At 35.1% G+C, this 27,814-nt stretch overlaps 1 protein-coding gene across 10 annotated transcripts in view; it reads right to left on the reverse strand.

Annotated features, from left to right (window-relative positions):
• Window positions 1-27,814, reverse strand: part of PIK3C2G (phosphatidylinositol-4-phosphate 3-kinase catalytic subunit type 2 gamma) — a 363,044-nt gene that overhangs the window by 301,906 nt on the left and 33,324 nt on the right. For 9 of the 10 annotated variants that reach the window (XM_046638270.1, XM_046638261.1, XM_046638263.1 and 6 more), the window contains 4 exons: window positions 24,785-25,544; window positions 20,276-20,358; window positions 16,341-16,498; window positions 11,764-11,878 (listed from right to left, as the gene is read on the reverse strand). In XM_046638270.1, coding sequence (XP_046494226.1) covers window positions 11,764-11,878; window positions 16,341-16,498; window positions 20,276-20,358; window positions 24,785-25,462 — 1,034 coding nt within the window. In that variant the 5' untranslated portion in view covers window positions 25,463-25,544. Of the gene's footprint in view, window positions 1-11,763; window positions 11,879-16,340; window positions 16,499-20,275; window positions 20,359-24,784; window positions 25,545-26,688; window positions 26,802-27,814 lie in introns of those variants that run through there. The other variant, XM_046638274.1, reaches the window with a different exon arrangement.

Below are 27,814 nucleotides of genomic sequence, written 5' to 3' on the forward strand. Positions count from 1 at the left end.
ACTCACATACCTATGCCTCATAAATTTAGCTCTACCTTCAACCCATTGCAGCTCTTCACTGCCCATGGGTCCTGTCCCCATGCTATTCTCTAAAAGAGCACTACTATCAGATCAGAAATCTTTCTTTCAACTTCTCAGCTCACCAAGCCCGCATCGTCTCTTCTGAAGGCCCGTATGGGGATGTTGCTTTGCTGGCTTGTGAGCTTAAGTTCTGCTAAGTGCACTTTTCTTCCTTGTGCCTTCCTCTTTTTCAAGGATGGATCTAAATTCACTTCTCCATCAGGAACCTTCTCAGACAGCTGTATGAATCCACGTTTGCTGGCCATGGCTACTCTATGGGGCAAACCATGGCATTCAGTCGGAAGAGAATCAGTACCTTAAGCCTGAGGTGATAAAGAATGAATTAATCCTTTCCTTCCTAATATTATCTCTAATATATAAATTTTACATGGGCACAGGTCAACCATTTAAGTCATTAGGATGGTCGCCAATCTCCAAGACTCCCATGGCAGGCTTCTTTTCCTAAGGCTGGATTAGGATCCCACCCTATGGCTCCTGACCACACTCTAAACCACAGGAAAGTCACAATCAGGACTCTGGTTCAAGGAAAGTACCAAAGTCTAACCTTTTGTTGAGTACAGGAACCCTTTCTTGGGGGAATGGCTCCAGGATGCAATTCGGTAGAATGTGGCCCAGACCAGCGGAAAATTCTTCAGTGTTTTTGTCTATTCTTATTTTATCTCTGGGACCATTCACCAGGTACCTATTACTGCCAGATATAATAGGGAAGATATACAAGCGATGCAATGCAGGGGGATGGCCCCATCACCCCTTGCTATAGGAACCCCACAGGCAGAACCATGGGTAGGATGCTGCCGTAGGTTCAGGGTAGAATTTCAAGGTAATGGGCCCTTCTCTTTCATCTCTCTTCTTTTGCTTTTTTGCTTCCTAGGACCATAGGAGCTTCTAATTCCATTCTTAAGGACACACCTTTGGGTTTGCCTTTTAAATAACACGGCAAAATTTGGTCTACAAGATCTAAATAAAAGGAGACATTTCTTACTGTAATAGTCTTTGGCCTCAATACACTCTGAATGAGGAAAATGGCCCATGAATTGCATCTTAAATTTTAATACTATTCTTCGACTAGACTAATTTTGCTGTTGCCTGGGAAAATGGTCTGAATCCCTTGTATTTAATCATTCATGGCCCTAAATCAAGATCCTAAACTAAGAGTGGTTTGTTGCATGTGTCTAGCCTCCCCCCTCCTTTGGGGTCCAATAGGACTGTCTGGGCACGCACTCCGACTGGGAACAGTTGTAGGACTTTATACCCTAATTCTGGGACTAGTTCACTTATGTCTGGGTTTTCTGTGTGTCTGTGTTGGTAAATAGCTTAAAATTGGCTGTTTGGGGACTGAGTTTCTCAGTGATGGTAACAAACTATTTTTAGAAATTACCTTGTTTGTTGCAGCACCTTGGGAAAGGCTCCCTAAAAATGGAGATAGGCGTAAAAGGCTGGCAAGATAACCCAGCATATTTTAAAGTTACAGTGGCCATTTTGGGCTCCTTTTGAGCTTTCCAACTGAGAAACAAAGATCTTTAAAGAATCAAGGCTCCACCACTGGGAGATCCCCTGGTTTCTGGGCCTGATCACCCCACTGGCCCCAAGTATGGTGCCTTCTCTTGGAAGTTGACTCATTGAGTATTTTAGGCACCTACTGAGTTGGTTATGAGGATAGGAGACCTATAATTTATTCTGTAAACTGTCTTGCTGGGATTGTGTGCCCTGGCATGGACATTGTTATTTGTGTGGCCCTTATCTTGATAACCCTTGGGAAGAGGCTATCAGGGTGAGACCTGACCCCCTTTTCCTTTGTTTCATTCATCACCCCCTCTGTTGTCACCAAGTTGAGATTAAGTTCAGGTCAGACCTGAGCAGAACCTGGAAGTTCTGTAAAACTGAAAGCTTGAAACCCTTTTGCCAGGAACTTAACTCTCAACCATGGTGCTGGGAACCCCAGCACCAAGCCAGCTCTAGGCTTTTGCCTCCTGCTTCCCTGGCTCTCCTTGTGCTGGCTCAGGGACTAAGTGCCCAGGCTGGGTGGGACTTGACTAAATCTTATAATTATGTTGTCGCCTGCCCTCAGGCTCTGCACCCTTTCTCTAGCCACTGTTAGTTGGACATCAACTTTACTGCCATGGGGACTTCCTCACGCATCCCTGGAAACTCACATCTTGGATGCATTTTAAGTCATTGGAAACACTTTCAATTGGATGAGTTATGCCCCAGAAACTCCATCTTAGAGAAAACTTGAGGGGTTTCTCTGTGACTTTATGATATAGTTGGACAGGTATATCAACCTACAGTGTCATTTGATTTACAACCCAGTTTCTGAGAAATCAAGAGCAATTTCCTTGAAAAGTCCTTTTAAGACTAGAAACGCAGCTCTAGAGGCAGTTTAGGTTCCACCCATTTCCCTTAACTCAAAGAGCTTGCAAATCCTCTAGGGACTATGTAGCCCATCGCTAATTCCTAAGACTGAAGGAAAAAATGGGAAAAAGGACAAAAAATGGCCATAAGAGCACCCTCGCCAAAAATCTAGCATCTTGAGTGTCTTCTCCACAAATATTAGCAAAAAGGCTCAAAACAAAATTTGGATTCATAATTGATGTGCTTTATATTACTGTACCTGATTGATGGCAGTAATTTTAAAACAATAGCTTTGGATATTCTGTGTATGTGTGTCTATATGTATGTTATGTATGTGTGGTATTTTACCTTGGGATGATATGGCCAAAATTAAGAGCTCTGTTTCTTGGCTTAAAGTAAATTCTTACATAAATTCTAAATGTAATAGAAATTAACCCAATATCTTTCAAGTTAATGTGATGTGAAGTAATCTTTGGTAACTGAAAAGTTATTTAGGATTGTTGGTTTGATTAAAATGGATGTGTCCTTAGAGTTGTCAGTATTTGGATATGATGCAGGCATGCAGCCTGGGTTTACTAGTCAAATAAACTCATGTTGTCTGTTACAAACTTGTCAGCAAAATAATAGCTCAGAATGATAGCTGATTTTGTCTAATGCCTCAGGAAGTTTTGTAGGCAATCTTAATAATTACTGGGAATGATTAAACTAAATAGACATGAAAAAGATAAAAGTATTGTGTGAACTTTGTAAAATAATTATGTGTTAGGCCAAATATATTTAAATAACTTCTAAAATCTTTCCAGTAACTTGAAACTTTGAAATTTTGTTAGGGAAATTAAATGATAAAAATTCACTGAGTATCTAGGTCACTGAAACATGCTAAACATGTCTAAGTTTATCTACTTTTGGCTTATTATAGAGAAACTAAAACTTGTTTGGGTGTGTTAGTAAACATGCCTTGTGTTTTATTACTATTAACTAGCATGTATCTGGGAATTTTAAAGTGTTTAGAATGTTGATATAAAAGACTTCATAATTGCTTACCTTTTTGCTTTTTACTAGGGTCTGTTAAGTGTTAAAAATTCTAACTAATATGTGTAACTAAAGTTACTAAACATAAGGCAAATATTTCTGTATACAAGGAAAGTAAAATGTATGTTTTCAGTAAAGAAGGTATAAAGAATGGAAGTATTTTTGTTTGTTGGTTTAAGAAAGATAAATTTATCCTAAAGTGCTAGAAGGGAAGAAAGAAAGCATGGGACAAACTGAAGGTAAAAAGAAAGTTGTAGAAGGTTTGTGAAGGAGAAATTCTGAAGAGAGTTTTATGCCTGGTCAACTTGGCTAAGATTAAAGTAAATCTGATTGAGTAAATGAGTTTTAATGTCAAAAATAAGCTTATGAAAAAATTAAAATTTGTTTTTCTCTCTCAAAAGGATAATTTTATTGAATTTTTGATCTGATTTCTATAAAGACGTTATAAAAGGGCTTTCTTTACATTTACGTAAGTCCACCTAAAAGACAGAAAAACTATGTTTTGTTAAAATAATTTTCTATGTTCAGAACTGAGGTCTCTCTTAAGATTTTTTGACTGTTTCTATTGTCACTTTGAATAGATAACTGAATGTTGTTTCCTATCTGAACAAGTGTTTTAAAACTTTTTGATATTTTTGACAAACCCCCCACCCAAAAAAACGTATTCATGTCCTGAATGAATGCTTTCTTTGAAGTGGTAGAAGGAAGAAAATTTCTCTGAGGATTTTCAGAGGGCCCTTGAGATGTCTCAAAGAAATCTGCTCTCTCTTCCTATAAGAAGGAAAATACTAAACTAACTAGGCTTATTTGGTCTTTTGAATTACATGGGAAGCATTGTCAAATAAGTGCTGATAAACTTTCTTAGGTGGTATTATGTGAGTGAATGCTATTGATATAAATGTTTTAAAATTGTATAACATTCCTAAAATTCTGATCTGTCCTGGTTGTCAGCCATAATTCTAGTTATTATCTTGAATGTTGTATGTCATAGAAGTAGCCGAGTTTCTTTGTCAATTGTCCTTTTGAGTCATTTGTCATTTGCAGATAGTTGCTGTTTTGCTCTGATGCATTTTGCTTTTGCAAGTATGTTTCATCTTCAGAGAAATTCATGGAAAGGGTTGTGACACAGAATTCTAGAATACAGGTTTCTGATAAACTTTCAGAGCATAAAACTGAACTGGGTAATAAATAACAGATTTCTAATGGAGAAAAGGATGACCTCATAAATCTGCTAACAGAAGATTGAGATCAAGAACTGATTATACAGGACTGTATGATCTGATGAGGATGATTATAATTTTTTATGACTTTTCTTTGAAACATTGTTGATTTTTTGATGTTTTGTTTTGTTGTCTCAGATTTAAGGAAATCTTTTTCTCTTTTCTCTTGTGCTAACTATGACTTATAGCAATTTGGTGAAATTATTGTGAGCAGAACTGAAACATTTACCTTTTCTCCCTACCTTATCCTTCCAGAATTTGGAAACTCTTAGTGAGTGAGTGAGTTTGGTTATTTCATGGCAATATAGTTATTTACATAAATTCGATAAGAATCTGTTCCCCTTATAACAGGACACATTTGGAAACATTGGTTATATAACCAAGGCTTGGACTGGAATGTCATGTTTCAGAAGAACATACTGGCTCAGATATGACAAGACAGCTTTTGAGGAATAAAGGTTGATTTTCTTGAATAAAGCCTCTTGGAAATATTGCCCTGGTACCTTGTTTACAAAGATTCCAGAAATCTTACTGGTAAGTAAGGAAGGTCATTTATCTGGCAGGTGCCTGGAAACTCAAAATATTTTGGGGGACCTTGAGAAGAGAGGAATCCACCCAAATCTGTAAGTATTGTAGGCAAAATCTGATGACAATTTCTTAGCTTGGCTTTTCTGGCCTTGAGAAGCCTTTAAAGTTCAATCTGAGATTCCTCATAAAAAATTCCAGCAAAACTGATTTAAAAGAGCCTGTATGATCAATAGCTATTCTTGCTGCACTTATGTAAATAATTGGACCAAGTATTATTGAAACTAAACTTATTTTGCAAAACAGTTAATCTTGATTTCATTATCTTTTATAAAAAAATGAGGGTGCTTTTAGAAAGAAAAATTATGTTTCAGTAGAAGCTATCATACACATTCGTGATATTAGATTCTAGCTCTTCTCTTTTACAAGATTCATCTATTACTAATCATAATGTCTCCTTGTGTCCATCTGTCTCTGATACCCTGGAGCTCGCTGGCCACAATCAAACCTTTTCCTTCAACTCTACTTCCCAAATACTAACTAGATTCACCTTATCACAAGGGGATCATAAACAATGAGTTCCTAAGGTAATGTCCCCAACCTATCAATACACATAAGATGGACTATATCAAATTTGGGATGAATATATTTGGCAGTTCCTAATAGTGGTCATCAACTCGGTCAAAAGGCCACTCTATTTTGGGAACAAACCAATCACACTTGCAATACGTGGCCTAATAACACCCAGCCTATGGGACAAATTCCCCATTATATGTGTTCTCATATCACATCCTTAAAAAAGTACTGATTGGTTTGGTACTGACTGGGATAGAAGGCCCAGCACATGTTAGTTAGCCCCTAATGGCACTCAATGGTTATGTGGCTCCAACTTATGGCCTTGGTTGCCACCTGGGTGGATTTGACAATGCACCCTAGGCTTTGACTGGATAAAAGGTGGAACTGCATTTACCATATCTCCTGCTAACCTACCCGATATAAAACAATGCTGGACATGTTCTGTCTTCCACTGGTATGATCACATTGCCTCAATTTTCCTTCCCCAATTAGGAATCGAAAGTATCATCTGGCACATGGAAGCCCTAAACAAATTTACCACAAAGGCATTAAATGATACACAACATAGCCTTTCACAGCTCTATTTAGAAGTATCCCAAATTTGAAAGGCAGTCCTCCAAAGTCTAATGGCACCGGATGTCGTGACAGCAGCACAGGGGGGCACTTGCGCCATTGTAAAAACCGAATGTTGTGTCTAAATTCCTGACTTCCATTAAAATATCTCTGGCCTCCTATCTGATATGAGTCACCAAATTAAACCCATGTCCAACTCTCCCCTTTCCCTAAACGATTGGTTGGACTCCTGGTTAGGTCCAGGTCTCTGGACTACTATCAAAGCCTTATTCATTGGGTTAATCATATTGCTTGTATTTCTTATTATAATCTGTTGTCTCTCATTTTTTGTCTTCCACATGTCAACAAAGTTTTGCCTCCTGGACCACTTCTCGCCAGATGATTCTCTCATCTCCAGAGGATCTGTTTACCTTGTCTGCCTTGGACTTCACAGGCACAAATTTCCAGTCCACTGAACTTCCTGCCCATACCCCTATAGCCCCATTTAGGGACAGCTCTAAGACCTTGTACAGCCAGAAGTAGTTACAGAAGATTGACCATCGTCCATCCATATCCCCAAAGGATTTCAGAGACAAGTGAGTTCAGAGGGGGGTTTATGATGAGGATCAAGGCTGCCCCAGAGAGAAAAGCCCAAGGCATTCTGGCCTACATGCCGATCTATATCATCCTCTGGGAAGTATAAGATGTCCTAACCTGATTTGTATCTGAAGTTATTATGACCACACAATAACCAAACGCCACCTGCACTGAAACCATTTTAATGATATTTTTCACATGATCTTTCCTTTTTCTTGTAAAAAAAATAACTCACATACGTATGCCTTATAAATTTAGCTCTACCCTAAACTCATTGCAGCTCTTTACTGTCCATGGGTAGAGTCCTCATGCTATTCTCTGAATAAAAGAGCACTACTACCAGACCTTGAGAGTCCAAGAAATCTTTGTTTCAACTCCTCAGCTCGCCAAGCCTGCATCACTAACCTCTCCATCTGCCTCCTTGATCCCACTCTCTCATCTCCCCATGGAATTTGACTCCCCATTGATCTGTTCTGTGCCTTCGATCTTTTCCTCTCCATTAGCTATTTCTCGTCACCTTATGGATATTTTCAAATCTCTCTTATCCACATTCCCCAAATCCCCAGATCAGTTCCCTTCAGCATCTAAAATCCCATCTTTTTCTTGGCTTTTACCAACACATAACTTCTGAGATGGTAGTCTGCATATATGTTTGTATATATTACCTTCCTTTCTCCTTAGCTCATTGCCATCTTGCTTTTTTCTCCTCCAGTTTACTAAAATTACTCTTACTTGGGTCACCAACCTACTTCCTAATTGCCAAATTTAACAATGATTTTCATTCTTCACCTAATATTTAACTTCATTATTTGATGCTATATTTACTTGGTATTTGATGCTTTCTCCTTCTTTCTTGTGAAAGACATATTTTACAAGATATCATGAAATTTAAATTGCTTTTTCTCAGTTTGCTTTTTCTGCCCCTCTTCTTCCTTCCATCTTTTAAATATTGAAGTTCTAAGAGTACTTTTCTTTGTCACTTTCCCTATGTGATCCTATCTGTTTTGATGACTTCCATTTTCTCTTAGAGTCGATGATTCCCTAATCCAGACCAGTTTTCCTAAAATCTGATCTACTTTCTTAATATCAGATGCTCCTTGGCGCTCACATATTCAACATGTATCAAACTTGATTAATTATTTTTCACCCCCAAAACTTCTGTTTCTCTGAGATCTCTATCACTGTTATTGAACTCAAGATGAACCTGGTCGTCGTCTTCTACTTCTCTCTCCCATGCAGTCTCATGTATTTGGTCACCAAGTTCCATTAATTCCACTGTTTTAATAGCCCAAGGGTTTAAAATCTCCTATTTAATACCCACTGCTGCTACTTTAGGTCATGTTCTGTCAATCTTTCATACGTTCAGTAATGGTCTCCTAACTCTACTTTCTAACTCTTTTTAAGCATACATTATTATTCATATTGTCATTTAAATGCATCTTTCCCAAAAGAAATAGTTGATTACTTTAATCTTCTGATAGCAAAAAAGGCAGGTTTATCATAGAAGTTTTGTGAACTAAAAAGAGAAAGGAATAAGGAATAAATATCATCTGTATTGTAGTTCTTTTCAAGGTGTAGCTACTCTAACATTTTACTGTATAGGATTTCATTTATTTTCCAAGTAGAAATATACTTATTTTAACAAAAATTAATATGTTAAAATGTGGTTTGAAAAGATATCTTTTTACCCTTAAAAACTATGATACATGTTCTTATATCGACATGCTACATTTTTAATAATTTATAAATTCTATGCCATATTATAATAAAATTCTGTTCATGACTTATTTTACTACTATTTTGGAGTACTATGTGAGATTTAGTATTTTCTCCAGTTTTTTGGGCTACTATTGGAAATCATCTATGTCTTTTTGCATAATAATGATTATTTCCTTTGAATTATTTATAGAAGCAGAACTGCTGAAACACAGACATTTTGTTTTTGACACATTTCTATAGATGACACATTTTTTATAGAATTCTCTTCAGCAATTGCTATATCAATGTATATTCCTGGCTGCTGTTTGGATGTTGTCCTCTTTTCCCCTGAATTTCATCATAAGTATTTTAACAATTTGATAGGTAAAAAGGGCATCTCATTGTTATTATTAAATGTTTATTATTATTATTAACTTGTTAAATAATTTCTTGTACATTGCATTGCTGTTCACATTCTTAGCCTGCTTTTTTCTTGATCATTATTTTTAAAAAACAAAATTTGAGTGCATTTTATATATTCTAAGGCTTTTAACATTTGCCACATGGTACTTATTTCTCCTCAGTATTTATCCTTTAAATACAAGTTGATCATTGACTTTCTTTGCACCATTTCCATTTTCTTGCCATTAATCTGTTTCTCTGATCTATAAGCAGTTGGTATATAATAATACTAATACTGCCCTCACAATAGGGCATTGTATTAAGTGAACTCATGTTTGTTTTCTCAGTAATTAACCAAATTCTTTGCACGTATGTGATTCTCAGTGCGTTGAATTAGACTGTTGCAATCCCTGCAAACACCCACAAAACCACATAAATTTTCCATCCTGTGTCCCAGCATGAAGAATCATTTGCTATTTCTTGTATCTCCCTCAAGAGCTTTTGCAGTATTATTTTGTAGTTAAGAGCCCAGGCTATGCAGGCAGTGAAACCTAGGGTTTGAATTCAGGCTTCGCTCTAGTTATGTGACCTTGAACAAAGACTCAGACTTTCTGTCTGTAAAACAGAGGTTATTACAGTATCTGTCACACTGATACACTATAAGACTTAGATGTCTACCCAATTTGAGGTCACCAAAGAATTAGCACTTGATAAATGGCTATTATTATTATCATTGCAATCAAAGGTAGTCAGATACTCCAGATGAAGTGTAGTACTATAACTGTTAGAGTCCAAATTATTATTTATTGTATTGTTAACTTATTACATGTTACCTGTGTTCCCTCTACAGAACAATTTTATGAATAGATTTTCAAGTATTTAAGGACACTTTTTTAGACAAGTTACATAGAAGTAAAATTTTAAAAATTCAATGATTTAGATGTTAGGAAGAACAGTAGTGAATATTCTTTTTATTAAAGTAAATCACATCAATATAGGTAGGCTGTTAATCTTAAATAGTAAGCAAATTCCTGATATGTACATATCCTTCAATTTCCATTAGGGAATAAATGACTATAATTAATCTATACTAATACGTGGCAACCTTCCTATCTTAATAAAACCCAGATAAATGAATTTTTAATAGAAATAAATGACCATGAAAACATTTTAGAAATCTATTAAGTTCATGTTAACAAGAAAAAAAAGTAAAATGATATACACAACATTTCTAGCAGTCAACAATTGAGCTATCTAATTATGCATGACTTACGCATTTGAAACAGTAATTAAGTCAAGGTCCATTATAAATTCCCTCCGCATTATACTTTTCCAAATTTCTATCTGTTCAAAGCTTGCTTTTGGGATGATATTTCCTACTGATAATACTAAATAAATACATTTGATAATATTTCTTGTTCTTCACTTCTAATGTTTGACATCAGCCAAAGTTCAGGTGTATATTCGGTGACTTGCACATTCAGAAGATGAATTTTAATGAATATTATGTATAGGATTACATTGCTCAAGTATTTCTCCCTGCTCTTTGGATATACTGTCAAAACCATATGCTGGGAGACAGTAGCAGTCTAGTCACTGAGTGTGTTAATAGGTTCAAATAGACAAGGAAAAAGGGGAATATCTGGGAGCTTAGGGCAGCAAAACATCTGTGATTTCATATAAATACTTATTATTTGTTGTACTTAGAAAGACACAAAGGGAAATAATCAGTCTTAACAGTCACTCACAGTTAACATTGCACAATAAAAGAATGGATTTGCTGATAAGATCATTAAATTCACCAAAGTACGCACAAGATGTTTTCAAGCACATTCAAGGTGGAATATTAATGACAGTGACAATGAGTATCTCCACAGAAGTGCATGTTTACTTCCATGAGACCGTTGTCAATGTTTAGGTACTTGTAGAAATGCAAAGGGGAAATCTAAATTGCAACCCACTTTATTGCACGTTTTAGTCTTTAATACTTTACTATTTAGAATGACCATGCAATATCAGCAGAGAAATAGTTCCTTTCCTGAAGTTGTATTATATTTTCAAGGTTGGCTTTTAAGGACTTTCAGGACAATAGTCATTGTGGCACACTAAGAGAAGGTGAGTTTTCTATCGAATAAGTATTTACAGTTGACATACATGACAACAGACTTTTCTAGTTGTTTTAAAAGCTACCTGAATAGAGAAATGAAGAAGGTGTTTTAAAACCTACTCTTTTATGAAAATGTTACAATGCTTGTACTCAAACCCTCTGGGATTTTCAAACAGCAGTATTTAATCAACATGATAATATTATTCCATACAAAAAATTACTTATTACAAAAGAATTCATTTTTTAAATTGTGATTAGCCCTAATACACTTTATTATGGGTAAAGTGACTTGGTTTGCCCAGGATTTTCTTGGTTTCAAAATTGAAAGTCCCATGTCCTGAGAAGCCCCTCAGTCCTGGGCGAACTGAGATGGTTGCCAACATGGTCACAGGTCACTTAAGTACACGTGCCATAAATATACAAGATACAACATAAAACCAAGAATAAGACTGTCAACATGACTCATAAAATTTCAAATTCACTTTAAACGGGGCAAAATTGATTTAATTATTCTGATTAGAGAGTATTGTGTTGGTGTACAGTCTGTTTAAAATAAAAAAAGAAGTACTGCTTAACATAGGTTATAACAGTGACCAAAATTTACCTTAATAAGATACTTACTTCTGTAAAAATTCTTCATAGCCACAGACACTTAGAAGATGATCTTTGGGGAATAACCGGTCATTCTTACAGAAGTGCAGAGTTTCTGCAATTAGGTCTTTGACAAGATAATTAGCTAAAAACAAAGGTGAATCATAAAAATTAGTAAGAGCTTATCATATATAAGCTGGGAAAAAGCTTCTGAGCACAAAAAAATGATACACACATTATGAACCATTGCAACTTTACCTAGCTCCATCAAGGGAAATTAGAATGAGATGCATTTCATTTATTAGTCTAATTAGATTTGCAGATATTTTTGAAAAATATTGTTTGCATTTTTTTTATCAGTCTGTCTTCATATTACATAACAGGGCTAGGTATTGTATTCCTCATGCTAAAACCTTTGGTATATTGTAGCTCTGTGTGAAAATATTTTATTGTGGTTACCCTTAGGGACTTGGGAGATGCCAAAGAGATTACACAGTGAGTGATAAGTGGCAAGCCAGAAGTCTAACCTAAATCTGTCAGATGTCAAAGCCCATGCTCTTAATGATTCTAAGTCTCCACAGCTGATTGTTCCTCCTCTCCCATGTAGAAATCAGCCCAGGTTCTATACTGGACAGCATTCTAATAAACTTAATGAACATACACTTTCTTTCTCCACCTTCTCTGGGACTCAAAGTGTAAGCATACTATAGGATAAAGTCTTTATCTTCTCATATTCACATTCCATAATCTACCCCTTAAACTCTTACATGTATAAGCCATTTAATAGTGGCCAGAACCATGTTGACGTGTTACAATAACATTTGTCTTTGAAATAGTTTCCTAATTATAAATGATAAATAGCATAGGGTTCATTTATCATCATAAATGATAATAGTTGAAAATTATATGTATATAATTTAGTATGCATTTAATATGTTAACTTAAATAATTAATATATATCTCTATGCTTTGAATGTGATCTTTTGCTCTCAATCAATGAAAGCCAGTGTAACAGACTATACTGATGACTTCTAGCCAGTGAGAATTTGAACAGCGCACTGCAAGCGCTCAATTGCGTTCTTCTGAGTTGTGTTTTGTTTGTAATGATGCATTTACTTTCCTGTGGCTTCTTTTACTGTTACATCTTTTTGTTTGAAGGGAAAGGTTTTTGACACAAACTGGCTAATAAAAAGTAGTAAGTGATATTGCTGGACCTGCCATGACACAAAAAAGGAAGAGTATAATGCTGGATTTAAAAATGCAGGTTTTATGGTAGATCAAGATGTCATCAAAGAAATGGTTTCAGAAATGAATGGTAAAGATCATCAAGGAATTAGAGATTGTGAAAATGCTTTGGCATGAGAGACAGTATCTTAAACATATTGCTGCTTGAACATACCAACTGAAATAGTATGAATTGAAGCTAGAAGAAAATATGGCCACAGGCAAAATCGTGACTATAAGGGCTTTGATGAAGAAGGGAGACCATTGCCAGTATATGATGGTGGGAAAATATCTCCAAAGACACCAGTTTACTTTAGTTAATTTGATTCTCCCATTTTTCATCTTTCTCCTTGAAGCCAACCGTTATGTGTCCGTGAGTTAAGCTTCTCATCCATGTTGTAAGCCGACAAGTACTACGGCTTCTTTTAAGTAGATTTTATACCTGTGCCTTCATTTTGGCAGATATATAATCTTTTTCTCAGGTTGTTGTAGTCTCTCACTACATGCAGTCCTTCTCAATCTGTTGACCATATTGCCTACGATATTGAAAAGGCTAAGGCCCATTTAAGAGTCTTTAATTATACTACTCTATACCTTATATATAGTTTTTACACATTCTCCTCTATCCCTTTACACCTCTTTTGAGATACAGTATTACTGATTTTTACTAAATCTTACCTCTTCAATTGTGAAACTTCCTGCACTGGTTTCTAGTTCTATCAATTAAAGCCTCTCTCTTTTATATATTCAGTATCCCCTACTCTAAAGATACTTTTGTCTTAAGTGTTTTGTTTCTATGTAATCTTTCAATAAAATCTCCCTGCCTACATTCCATTCCCTTAAGATAGTATCTTTTTCCTTTTTTTACCTTCCCATTATTGTCAAACTTCTTCAAGGAGAACCTCTGCAAACAGTTCTCAATTACTCTTTAATCTTTGCAAACCGACTTCTACTTCCAACACTTGGCAGGTCACAAATGGCCCTCTATTACAGTTCCAACCCTGCATCATCTAAATCTAGAAGGTAGTTGAAAGTAATGACATTTACTCTACAGCAACTTTGGAGCTGGAAATAAGTAGATAGGAATCATCTTCATTGAAGTGATAGCTGAATATTATGGAACAGAGAATTTCTTGTTCAAAACATTTGCTCCTCTAGAAGGATTCCATTTCCCCACTTTCAGGGAAACAGAGTTCTCTTTGGATGAAAACCCCTCACCTGTCTCCTCCTCTTTACTTACCTACATTTCATTTTTCCTTAAGTTTCTAGCAACATCTTCTATCTTTTATCAAAGTCATTCTTGATATACTTTTCAAACTTTCGTTCTTTAGGACACGTCTGTATTATTAGTAAAACACTAATATAAAGGGGTGAAGCGATTGATCGTGGTTTCAGCATAAAGATTATTTTAAAGGGATAACATTTGAAATCTTATCTGAACTTCCCTTATCTGACTAAAGCAGAGAATCCCTAAAATAATGGTAGCCATTAACTTCCTTCTGAGGGAGTCTCCTGCAACTTCCAGCAAGGAGACAAACTGCCTAGCCATTAGCAAAAAATCCAAAAAAATAAACCCCGAACCAATATACCCCTCCATACTTTCCTATTGAAGCTCTAAATGCTCCACGTCCCCACACTTTTACATTAAGTTGGTATATAAACTTTTACCTCTGGGTATTCAGAAGGCTACTCATTACTGAGTAACCCCTGCATGCATGTAAATAAGTGTTGTCTTTTGTCCTGTTAATCTGTCTATTGTTAGGTCATAACTCCCCTTGCCCTCTTCAAATTTAAATAGGAAGAGGAAAAGTTGTCCTCCCAACAGTGGCATAGGCTACTCCATATGTTTTCACGAATGTGTCCTTTCTCCTCTTCTACTTCCTCCTTCATGCCTTTTCCTCCTCCTTCTTATAAACATTTTTAATATCTTTGAGGGCACAGACATCCTCTTTACCACTACACATCTCTAACACTAAACACAATGACCTAATCACCTTACTGAAACTCCTGATAAAAGTAAAAAATGGCCTCTGGCTTGCCAAATTCAACAAAGGATCAGAGAGAGAGAAAGAGATAAGTTGAAAATTAAATACTGTAAATTGGAGGAACAGAAGTGGTCTTCCTAGTTCACAATGATTCCCTCTTCTCCAGCCACTGAAGCCAACATGACCCAGACCCCGGGTCATTCTGATTGGATCAAGGTGCAGCACTATTGATCTTGGCTGTGCAATCAGAATACTGCTTTTAGAAATTTTGAATTGGGTTCAATAGAGGGACAACCTTCTGCAGGTAGCTGGCCAACAGCATTTAAGTTTGAGAGTTTGGCTTTCTACGTATTCTGGAAAAGCAAGGGAAATAAGTCAACAGAAAGCAAGAGAAAAATGAGAAGCAATTATACAAAGAGGAGCTGAGGTGAGAGGCATACAGGAATTTTGGAATAGTTTATCTTTGCTTTTAGTGCATTCTTGAATCTTTGCTGAATTCCCACTCTTAAATTCTGTGAGAAATCCCTATACTCTTTAAAAATTTTTTTCTGCTTAAGCCAACAGGAGTTGGTTTCTGTTAGTTTCAAATGAGATGGTACTAACAAATATGCCAACATAACATTTTTATGTTTGCAGTCATCTGTACTAACTCAGAGCCTTGACTAGAGTAAGAAAGAAAAAACAAAATAATAATAGTCAATGAAAGAAAATATTTATCAGATCATTATTTGTCAAGAAACAACAATTGATATGTAGAAACTCATTTAGTAGCAACTAAATGTTGCTTAAAGAACTAATGTTGTTTTGCAAAACAGTTGTCTATAACAGTGAAATAAAATATTAACTTTAAAGAGATTACAAAATTTAAGGAATCATCTGCTGAGCTTGATAAAATGCAGATTCCTGGGATCCATGCCTAGAGATTCTGATTCAATTGATCTACTAATTATGTTGGGCTGTCCAGGGCTTCTACAGTTCTTACTGTGGGAATAGAGACCATGTATCAATGCCTATTCTTACCTCACAATTTATTTGCATTTCAATGAAATAGTTGTTTCTAATGGATAGGAGCAGCCATTTTCACCTATATATAGTCTTTATCTAGAATTTTTTTAAAATTTAGTTTGCTTTTAATATACTTAAAACTTGTAGTTGCTATTAAGAATTTCACAACAGGAAAATAAGGTGCCCTGGGATGAGCTATGTGAAGAGAGTTCTTAAAAACAATAGCTCAACAAATGTTAATGAAAGTTTTCCAGCTGTGTTCCTTTTACTTCACTTGAAGGCAAAATATTAGCTATTAATGCTTCTTTTAATGATTTCAGTCTGTGGACTCAAGGCTACCTGGCCTATACCAGCCTTATGTAGATTTTTATACTTATTTGCAAAGTTGCTTACCATATGGCATAAAATGAAGTACTTGTGTTGAGTTATCAGTAAAAATATTTACGTGAAACTTCGTATTAGATAAGAGCTGATACGGAAATGCTGTAGTAGTGCTCCAGATCTTCCCCGAATTGGAATTCATGTCAGCTGCATGGTATGTTTCCCTTATTCTGAAAAATACATGTGAAAAAAATGTTTAGGCAAGATTATAAGAAACTTCATGCAGGGTCTGGATGTAGGTGATTTAAAATATGAAAACAATCAGCAGTCAATTTATGGTACAGCGCTATTAGCTAGGCCAGATGGGTGAAGATTACAATTATACCAAAAACAACTGTAAAAAACTGTTCTTTAAGCTTCCCTAGGAGCACCTCATTTGAAGCAATTAAGAATATGTTGTCATTGATAAAGCATGAAAATTCACTCTGAACAATGATTTCTTGCTTCACTGACACTGCTTTTGAAGCCTGAGAACCTCCCCTTGGTTTTTGCCCACGCCTAACTTTCTCAAGGCGAAAGTCATTCATCTTGATTCAAGGATTTTGGTAAATAAATTCTCTTCTTTGTGTCAAATTGGTAAATACCATTTTTGGCTGGCCATATTCTTTAAATTTTTGGATTTTACATAAATAGTTAAACTCAGAAGTCAGTTGTACATTCTAAACAGTTACCTCTTGCTCAGATGAGTCAGAGAACTGCAAAATAGTTTATCCTTGGAGCCAGAAGCCTCAAGTTTGAATCCTGGCTCTTCCATTTAGTAGTTTTATGGTCAAAGGCAAGTTATTTGGTCTGTTTCTTTGTTTGCACAAAAGAGGATATTTATATCTACTTCAAAGGTTTACTGTGAGGACTAAAGGAGAAAAAGGATGTAAAAGACTTCTGTAGAGTGTGAAGCAGTATACCAGAGTAATGTATCATAATTATCATTATGTATTATTATAGCTGAATTTCTGTAGATCCATGTTTTATGCCCACTTATAGAATACACATAAAAGTATTAGCAGCTAGATATTTAAAACTCTTTTAATGATGAAAATGAAATCTTGCTTTTTGTTAATTATGCAAACATCTAAACTTGGTAGTGCTCTTCCTAAAAGGAAAGTTATACGTTCTATGTATAGAATGTATGTCATGCATTCTGTGTAATGTATCAATATACATTACATCCTTGACATTCATTCTAGCTATTTGTGCAGCATTAAAGTAGTACGAGGCCCATTGAAGTAGCTTAATTTCTATGCCTTAAATTCCACGGAAACCTCTTTCCTTGATGGGCCTGACAAATGGAAAAGAGCATATTCACCCAACCAGTCTGGCATGCATCAGAATCACTTTGTTTTCTGGGTCCCATACCCATAGTTTCCAATTTAGTAGATTGTGGAGGATCCCCTAGATTTTCCTTCCTAACAGTTTCCCAAGTAAGCAGTTACTGCTGCTGCTCCAGAACTGCAGTTTGAGAACCACTACTCAGGATAAAGATATGGGGCACTCTTCCTTTTTATACCCTACAACAAAGGTCTACACTCCAGTTCCGGATTGACGAGCTTTATGTTTTAGCATTCAACATATGATAGGATACTACTCAATGCATACATGATTTAAGCTTTTACCATTTTGAGGAATTAAATTTAAAATGCAAATTCTGGGGCCAGCTGTGTCCAAGTGGTTAAGTTTGCATGTTCCGCTTTGGCAGCCTGGGGTTCACTGGTTCAGATCCTGGGCATGGACTTACATACCACTCATCAAGCTGTGCTGTGGCGGCATCCCACATAGAAGAACTAGAATGACTTACAACTAGGATATACAACTATGTACTGGGGCTTTGCAGAGGAAAAAAAAGAGGAAGACTGGCAACAGATGTTTGCTCAGGCACAATCTTCCTCACCAAAAACAGGAAAAAAAAAAAAAACAAGCAAATTCATGAACCATTCTCTTCTAAACCTTTGCTAAGCATCTACTGTAGGACAAAAACTTCTTTCATGTGCTGAGGCATTTTATTGTATTTTTTACAAAAATATCATATATTTCTTGAAAGATGTGGCTTAAAAGTATGTCACGACAAGAAACCAAATTCAACAAATTAGAGAGCCTCTTTAAAAGTTGTATAAGAATAATGCTAATAAGATATTTAGGTATGTTTATTTAAATATTAGGAAAAAAACAGATGAAATTGAATATATAAATCCCTTCTACTATGGCTTTTCAAAAATTTTGGAGACCCTCTTATGAAACTTGGCTTTAAAATTCAGTTTAGTCTTCTTTTGAATTAAGAGACTTGGACAGTACCTAGCATGTAGTAGATCCTCTAAAATATTTGTTGTTGAGTGAAGAGTGTGTGTTCAAAATAATTATGCATATGTAAATTCAATCATTTTATAGATGAGTATTTGTCAATAAAAAATTATTGAAAACCAAGAAAAGTGTGTGTGAATATAACGTATATCTTCCCTTCACTGCTCTAAAGTTTACTATTGTTTGGTTGTCTGTTTTAGTTCTCATTGTTACTTTGAAAGAAACCACTGGGAAAATTTCATTTAAGAGCTTAGAAAATACCCCGTGAGCAACGGACAAATCATCACATAAAATATTTTCATGTCACTATTGCATCCACAAGAAGATTTCATCTAAGAATATTAAATTATGGGGTTTTTTTTTAAAAAAAAGAAGTGATAGGAGGGGCTTATAGTAAGTGTTTTGCCAATGGAGATATGTCAAGTTACATCTTGTGATATTAAGAGAGGTGTTTCTCATGCGTAGAGGGTAGAAATTAGATCTTAGATTTAAAGTGTCAAGTTCCTGGCAATGATTGTCAGTTTGTTACAGTGAGTAGTTTATTCCTGAAAGAATCAATATTGATATCTTTAAAGATCCTAATTTAGGAATCCAAAGTGCCACTTTAAATTCTATTTTGTGAACTAGAGCATGAAATTAATTAAAGATTGAATATTTTCATGGATTGGAGATGCTTTGTTTTGTGTATCTGTATGTGTGCCTTTCACTTCTTCCAATATGGTGACAAGGTTTTTAGGGTAGAGACTTGGCTTTTTTGTTTGCTTGCTAGTTCGAAGTTTGAATATCTTTGATGTGTGGACTAGTTATTAGGCATTCAAATAGCTTTTAAATTAATCATTAAATAAATGACTCAAATCTTTAATCCCAAATGATCATTTAGTAGGAAACTGATATAACTGATAAATAAGCCAAGACATATTTATATGTACATTTATTATATTTAAAATAGCTATAAATGGATAAAAACAAAGAGAACTAAAATGTAAATACATTAATCTTTCAAAACATTTGGGAACCTGAACAGTAGACGAGATGGCATCATGTAAATTTTAATTGCTAATGAGAAACTGGTCTTAAAAAAAAAGACAGCTACCTTTATAAGTTCATTTTTAAATTAGCAAAAAGGCGATCAGTGATGTTTTCTGTAATATCCCCTAGTGATCAAATTTGCTTTTCACTGGACAAACACCCATACATTTGTTTAACATTCTGGCAGCCCATTGAGGGTAAGATTGAGTTATTAAGAGGAAGGCACTCTCATCATTCTAGTAGATTCCAGGGAGGAAGGATAAAGCTATGCTAATTTGAGACAGAGTGGGGGCGGGCGGGGGGGGTGGTGGTGGCGTGAGTAACTGACATCATTAAATGAGAAATTAATTCACTGCAAAGTAAACTATCAACAAACAGCAAGGGAAGGCCTGAAATTATGAAACATTCAACTTCAACCAAATTTTCAAGAGAAAGAAGTGTATTTGACTATAAACAACAAAAACAATACTAGAAGTAATTTGTCATAAATTTATACTTTTCACTGTGCTAAAAAATTACAGAACTTTAACATTTTATATGCAAAATTAATCAGCTCAGTGATTTTAAAGTAAACAAATTGATAAAGGTATGGAAAGTTCAAAACTTAATGAAACAGCACTACTCACTTTTTTACTTTGTCGCAAAAGGAGGCCAGACTCCTATTACTGCCTTGAGGTACTTCAACGAGCTGAATGGAACAACCTATCAGCTTAAAATAAAAACTGATAAATTAATTTCACGTGGAGAAAAGATTAATACAATTTTACAATCTTTGAATTTTTAATGAGGTAATGCATATAGAAAAATGCATAAATCTTAAACATATAATTTAAGTTTTGAGGAACATATACAACTGTGATTTCAAGACCCCAATCAAAATATAGAACATTTTCATTACTTTAGAAAGTTTCCCTACATCTCCTTCTGTCAGTCTGTTCACCTATTGGGTAACTACTGTTATTTAGATTGCTATCACTGTAGATTGGGTGTACAGGCTTACCTCACTTTTACTGCACTTCGTCATTGTGCTTCACAGATAATCGCATTTTTAAAAGACCCTCCACCGGCAAAATTACTACAACTCTCTTAAGGCTCAGATGATGCTGAGCATTTTTTAGCAATCAAATATTTTTTATTTAAGCTACATACATTGTTGTTTTAGACATCATGCTATTGCACACTTAACAGATTACAGTGTAATGTAAGTAAAACTTTTATATGCAGTGGGAAACCAAAAAATTCATGTGACTCAACTTATCGTAATTTATGCTTTATTGCGGTGGTCTGAAACCAAACCCCAATATCTCTGAGGTATGCTTGCACATGTGCTGTTTTGTTTCTGGCTTCTTTCGCTTGAATGATATGTACTTTTAAATTTATCAATGTGTCACACATATAAATAGTTCATCACTTTTCATTGATGATTAGTAGTATTCTATTGCATGAATATTCCACAATTTGTTTATCCATCTACTTGTTGAGGGACGTTTGGGTTGTTTAGATTTTGGATATTGTAAAGAAAACTATTAATTTTCATATACAAGTATTTATATGGACATGTGTTTCATTTCTTGTGAATAAATCTGCAAATGGCTCAGTCAGAGGGTGGGTGTCAGGTTAACTTTAAAAGAAATCATTTTGTTTTATGTATTTCGAAGCTGTTATTAGATACATACATGTTTAAATTTATTATGTTGTCCTGATTGATCCTTGATTGTTATGAAATGATTCTTTTCTTTCTCTAATAATACTCTACCTTGAACTGTACTTTTTCTGATATTAATAACCACATCAGCTTTCGTTTGCTGATTGAATGTTAAAATCTTTTATTTTTCTGACTTTCAACTTATCTGTGCCTTTGTTTCTTAAGTTTCCTCTTGTAAATAGTAGTTAAGTCTTTCTTTTCTATCTACTTCTTCAATTTCTCCCCTTAATTTGAAATGTTTAGTCTATTTATATTAATATATTTATGGACATTACTGGATTTAAGACTACCATATTCATACTTGTTTCTTCTGTTTTATTTTCTTCTTGTTTTTCTCTTTCCCTACCTTTTTTAGTTTGTTTGATGTTTTCCCTTTTCATTTAATTCCTCTGTTGGATTTTCAGTTTTTCTTCTTTGTTTTATTTTTTTAGCGGTTGTGGTAGCTTAGGAATTACAATATGCATCCTTAATATATCACAGTTTATTTGGAGTTAATACTCTACTACAGCATTTAAAATACAAGAATTTACAATAGCAAATAATGTTTACCCCTTCCATTCTTTATGCTATTGTTGTCATATATTTTTATCTCTATATACAATAACTCTCACAGTAAAATACTGTCTTTTTGCTTTAAACAAAAGCTGTATTTCAGAAAATTAAGATAAAAATAGTTTTTTATATTTACCAACATATTTACCATTTGTACCACTCTTCTTTGTTTCTAGATTCTTTCTGCTGTCATTTTCCTTGCATCCAAAGTACTTACCTTGGTATTTTTTGCGTGCTTATTTGCTGATAAATTTCTCTCAACATTTGTTTATATGCTAATATCTTTATTTCAAGTTTTGAAGCATATACTAAAAGGATATAGAAGTATGGGTTCTTTTTTTTATAGAACTTTAAAATGTCATTCTATTGTCATCTGGCTTCTATTGTTTTGGAGGAGAAATTTGCTTTAATTCAGACGGTTGTTTTGCTGAATAAAATCTCTTTTCTCTCTCTGCTGCCTTTTTTGATATTTTCTTTATCTTTGGCTTTCAGATGTTTGACTATAATATGTCTACAAGTGATTGTCTTTGTATTTATTCTCTTTGAGATTTTGTTGAATTTCTTAGATCTGTAATTTGATATTTTCTACCAAATTTGAGAAATTTTCAGATCATTTCTTCAAATTAATTTCTTCTCTCCTGTAAGCATTCCAAAATTGTCCATATATTAGGCTCCTTGTCTCATAAGTTTCTGAGTCCCTCCTTATTTTTATATGATCTTTTTACTCTCTCTTTTTCAGTTTAGATAATTTCTGTTGTTTTTCTTTCAAGTTTACTATTTCCTCCCGTCATCTATCTGTTTTTAAGCATCCAATAACTTTTTCATTGCACATATTGTAGTTTTAATACCAAAATTTCCATTAGTCTTTGTTTTTTCATAGTTTGCAAATTTCCTCCTGAGATTCCTCATCTGTCTGTTCATTATGTTCATCTTTTACTTTATTTACTTGATCATCCTCTTAATAAGTACCTTAAAGTACCTATCTGTTAATTCCAACATCCAGACTATCGCAGAACTCTTTCTATTGACTGGGTTGTTTTCTCTTTTTTTCTTTTCTTTTCCTTTTTTTTTTTTTTTTGAGGAAGATTAGCCGTGAGCTAACATCTGTTCCAGTCCTCCTCTTTTTGCTGAGGAAGACTGGCCCTGAGCTAACATCCGTGCCCATCATCCTCTACTCTGCATGTGGGACACCTGCCAGAGCATGACTTTGCCAAGTCAAACATAGGTCCGCACCCGGGATCCAAAGGGAGGAACCCCAAGCTGCCGCAGCGGAATGTGCGAACTTAACCACTGTGCCCCCAGGCGGCCCATGACTGGGTTATTTTCTTGATTGTGGGTCAAAATTCCCTGCTTCTTAACACATCTATGCATTTGTGATCATATGTTGGATACTGTAGATGACACATTACAAATTGTGCTGCCTTTTTCCAAAGTGTACAATTTTTCTCTGGCAAGCAGTTAAGCTTCTTTTGGTCTTACCAGCCTTGATTTTATTTTATTTTATTAGGCCATGTCTATTTTGGTAGGTGCAGCACTTACTTTAGAGCATTACTTTTACTCTTAAGAGACAGCTTTGTGTAATCTCAATCGAAGGCCCAAAGTGCTCCACTCAGTGTCTTCTCTAGCTGGGTCAGAAATTCTGCACTGCATCACTCCTTCCTGGGTGTGGCCAACACAATCACCTGGCCAAAAATCTGCAGGAAATCTAATGTAGAGTTCTGACTCCCACCTACACAGAGCTCCTTCTCCAGCCCTCTGCCCTGCAAGTTACAGCTTCCTCTGCAGTCTGGAGTTACAGGCCCTGCCTCCTCAGCTTGGTGATACTGCTGCTGAAATTGGGCTCCCCTAGCCTGTGGAGCAGCAACAGAGTGCCCTCAGGCAGAAACCAGGATAATCATACTACGCTTTAGTCTTTCGCTTCTTTCAAGGATGGATGTCCTGTGCTGCCTGTTGTTCAATGCCTGAAATTGTTTGCTTCATACATCCTGTTTAACGTCACAGTCGTTTTCTGTGGTAAGGGAAAGTTTAGTACTCGTTACCATTGTCATGATCAGAAGTAGATGTTCGAAGACTCATTGGCTTTTAATTCAGATCAGTTGAGGTGCTACTGCCTCTGCAAGTGCCTCAGACAGAATTAGTTGTTTCTTCTCCAGTGAAATCTATGGTAAATAGTTGTCGAATAAATGAAGAATCATTTTCTTCACCTGTAAATTACAGCTGCAATAATGTTTCTTCTTTTTAACTATTACTTCTGATTTCACTTGTGTCTAGACTCAGTACAAGGACAGAAATGTTCAAATATTATCCAAGAAACTCTATGATTACTATAGTGATTGAAATACTACTAATGAAACTTTAGGATGAATTGCACAATGATTACTTAATTTCCTACTGTTGGAATGATCCCAACAGAAGATGCCTGCCAACAGTATAATTTAGGATCCTTGAGTAAAGGGACATTTTTCCTACCTATAATGGTATAAAGTTTTAATTCATGATGGAGTGACTCAATATAAATGTAATGAGATACATGTGTGTTTCTATGTGTACATAATGACACAATAAGAATAGAAAATGCTATCATCTCAACCTACAACTATGATATTTTTATCTAATAAAATGTAAATACTATAACTGTTTTATTTAGTTTGCATGAAAATGGAGCTTTAAAAATGATGTTATGCGGATTTTATTTCCCTTCAGAAAAAATCATTAATTCAGGAACACAGAATTTGTGAATAATAAATGATTTTTTCAAAAGTAATATCAATACATTTCTCTATTTAAAATTAGTTACCCTCACTAGCAAGTTAATCCAGCACATTATTGAACAATTCTTTCAGATTCATATTTTTAGGTAGACATATATGACACATACCTCTATGTTCTCTGACCATGTACTTTCCCACGTGCTTGGAAGAAAAGAACCTTTAAAAAGCATCAGAGAAGGGTCCACAACGTTCATATTTCTACTGCTTTTAGTCTCTTCTTTTGGCGTGGAGTCAGTTGGGATGGATGGATATATAGGAGGAATGCTACTTTCAAAACCTACATGGTAGTTACAATTTTCATTTTCCAGTTCTCTCTGTGAATTGATTTTATCCAAACTAGTGGATGATGGAACTAAAATATTGAATCCGTAATCACCAGCACCATGGTATTCTGCTATGGGGTTTCCCCAAGGGCTTTCGTTATTCATGTTTTGAGGATTTGGTAGCACAGAATGTCTAAAACCAATTGCTGGCGTTTTCGTAACTTGGTGACAGGAGAGTTCTGAGCTTTTAGAAGTAAATTCATTCAAGGATATTTGATATGTTTGATCTGATGAATGCCTGTTGGAGTCCCAGTTTGGCACATTGGGCACAAAAGGGGTATCTTCTTCAAATTCACTCTGATGGAGTGGAATGTTATTACTGATCTCATGTACTAGCTGATCAAAACCCAGACTGACTTGGCCAGGAAAAAGGGGTCGAGTTACAGAGCGAAATTCTTGGTGCTCATGCTGCTCTTCCTGTGATTCGCTGGGATTTAGATCTGTTTTCCAACAATATGCCATTCTTTAGTTTACGTAATTGAGAGGGTTGACTCTGCTCCAAAGATCTCCTTGATGATCTTATAAAAGAGATCTAGGAATTTTCCTAGAAAAAGCATAAAAGGAAACAAAAAATATTTGATTAATTGGCAATAAAAGAGCTTGCAAGAAAAAAAGATGATGAATAAATATTAACAATTGTTTTGAATTTTCTCCCTAGCAAATGAAATACTTCATGAGTAATAGAAAACTCTATCTGGGTTCACAACATTAAGTCTGTGGGGCGGTATTGACTTCAGATAGATTCATGAAATTCCTGACAGAAAAATAAATTATGACAGGAGTTTCATGAATCAATCCAAAGTCAATATTCCCGTTTGGACTCCTTTTCCTACTGAAGACTCACTTGTCTATTATCTCCCTGTGTCCAATCATCTGTGAGCATGCTAAAGTCTCTTTCTTATTAAACAGTCTCTTATTGATCAGCAATTACTCTGTCCCTAGGGATCGTCTTAACTTTTTTCTCCCCTCAGTAACCAATCATCTTGTAGGTTGGCTAGACCCTCTCTTCTCCTCCCCCAAACTCTTTAAACAATTGCAAACTTCTTTTATCACTTCTCCGAAATGGCTTTCATTAACTTCTTCAATGAGCTTCATGTCAGTAAATTTAACTGACATTTATCAGTCCCTGTTTTTATATATCTCTGCAACATTTGATTTCATTCATCATACATCTTATTTTACAGTTTCTTGCATTCCTACATTGGCTCTCTCTGACTGTACTCGCTGAGTTCTTTGTTTTCTCTTTCGCAAAGACTCTTTTGCCTATTACCCATTGTCCACCTCACCCTTGTCAAAGCTTCTTTTCTTCTCAATTGTTCTCTCCTTGTAAGTTATTTCATACTTCCTATGGCTTAAGTTACAATCTATATGTCAATGACTCCAACCTAGACAATTCTTATTATTACCTACTCAATATCTCCACTTGGAATTTTTTTTAACCTCCAAGAGAAAGCCAAAAACTTAAATCATAATTCATCCGAGAACCTGCTGCTATGCCAGTGTTCTCTGTGATAGAAAAAGACCCAACCATCCACTCAGTTGCTCAGACCAAAACCCAGGGTTCTGTCTTTGAATCTTCCCTCATCTTTATTCTTCTGTATCTATTAAGCCACCAGTTCCTGCAGAAAATCTTTCTTTCTTCTATCTACCACTGCCACAATCCTAGTCTATAGCTTTTGTCTTCTCACCTGGAATGTTGCATTGTCTCTGGAACTGCTTCTACATTTTCTGCAATCCATTTTTGTGTCCCATAATCCATTTTTTACATTCTAATGATATATTTAAGAGACTAACCAAGTATCTTTCCTAGACATAGCTTTTCAGTGGTTTCCTATTGCCTCAGGATAACAGTTATAGATGTAACATACGTAAGATTTCTCTTTCCCATTAGATCTTTAGTCCATGTTAGTCTTTTCTCACTTACAACTCAGTACCTAGTACTTTACTTCACTCAGAGTAGTTGCTCATTTGTATTTGTTGAACAAATGGTTTAATAAATTTTTAAAAATTATAATTGAGTTCTAAGAAAATGAAATTGAAAAATATTTGTGTCACTTTTATGGATTCATTAATTCCCTTAACAATTATATGTGTCTGTTAAATACAAAAAAAATGTTTAAAGGATAATTATGATACTGATTAACTATCGAATACGATTCTCTATCAATATGTTTTGCAATGGCAATTAATTTTTATTATATTGGCACTAAACACTTACTTAAAGTTTATAATCACCTAAGGAATAAATGAATTAGATTTGTTATTCTTCACTCAAGAAACTGAACTGATAAATTTGGGAAAGATTTTCAAGAGATATTAGTAAAAAGTGTATAGAATGAAGTGTTACCCAGAAAATTAATCTATGAAATGTTATTCCAAACTATTCTAATTTATGGGTCACATAGATACATTATCTAGCCAGAATCCCTTTTTTAGGAATTACCATTTTTTCATCTGCACATGGGTAGTGAAAGCTACGTTTCATTGAAGTAAATTATATTCCTTCATCTGTCTCTGTCATGGAACTCAGAATTTGTCACCAGGGGTGACTTTAACTCTGACAGCCAATTAATATCCTGTTCCAGTCTTCCTTAGCCTAACCTGGTCTGTCTTAGCTTAAATATGGTAAACATGGCTATATAAAAGTGATTTTCACAATTTTTGGTGGTTTCAAAAGAACTGATTTGAGTTTTTAAAAATGATTTTTAATTTTGTAGAGCCATTAAAGAGGTCTTTAAATAAGGCATCAGTGATCTGATGTTGAAATTAAAGATTCTTTTAGGCTGTCCCACCTTGTTGTTGTTAATAATGATG

This window comes from Equus quagga, chromosome 1 (assembly GCF_021613505.1).
Source record: "Equus quagga isolate Etosha38 chromosome 1, UCLA_HA_Equagga_1.0, whole genome shotgun sequence".
NCBI classification, from domain to species: Eukaryota; Metazoa; Chordata; class Mammalia; order Perissodactyla; family Equidae; genus Equus; species Equus quagga.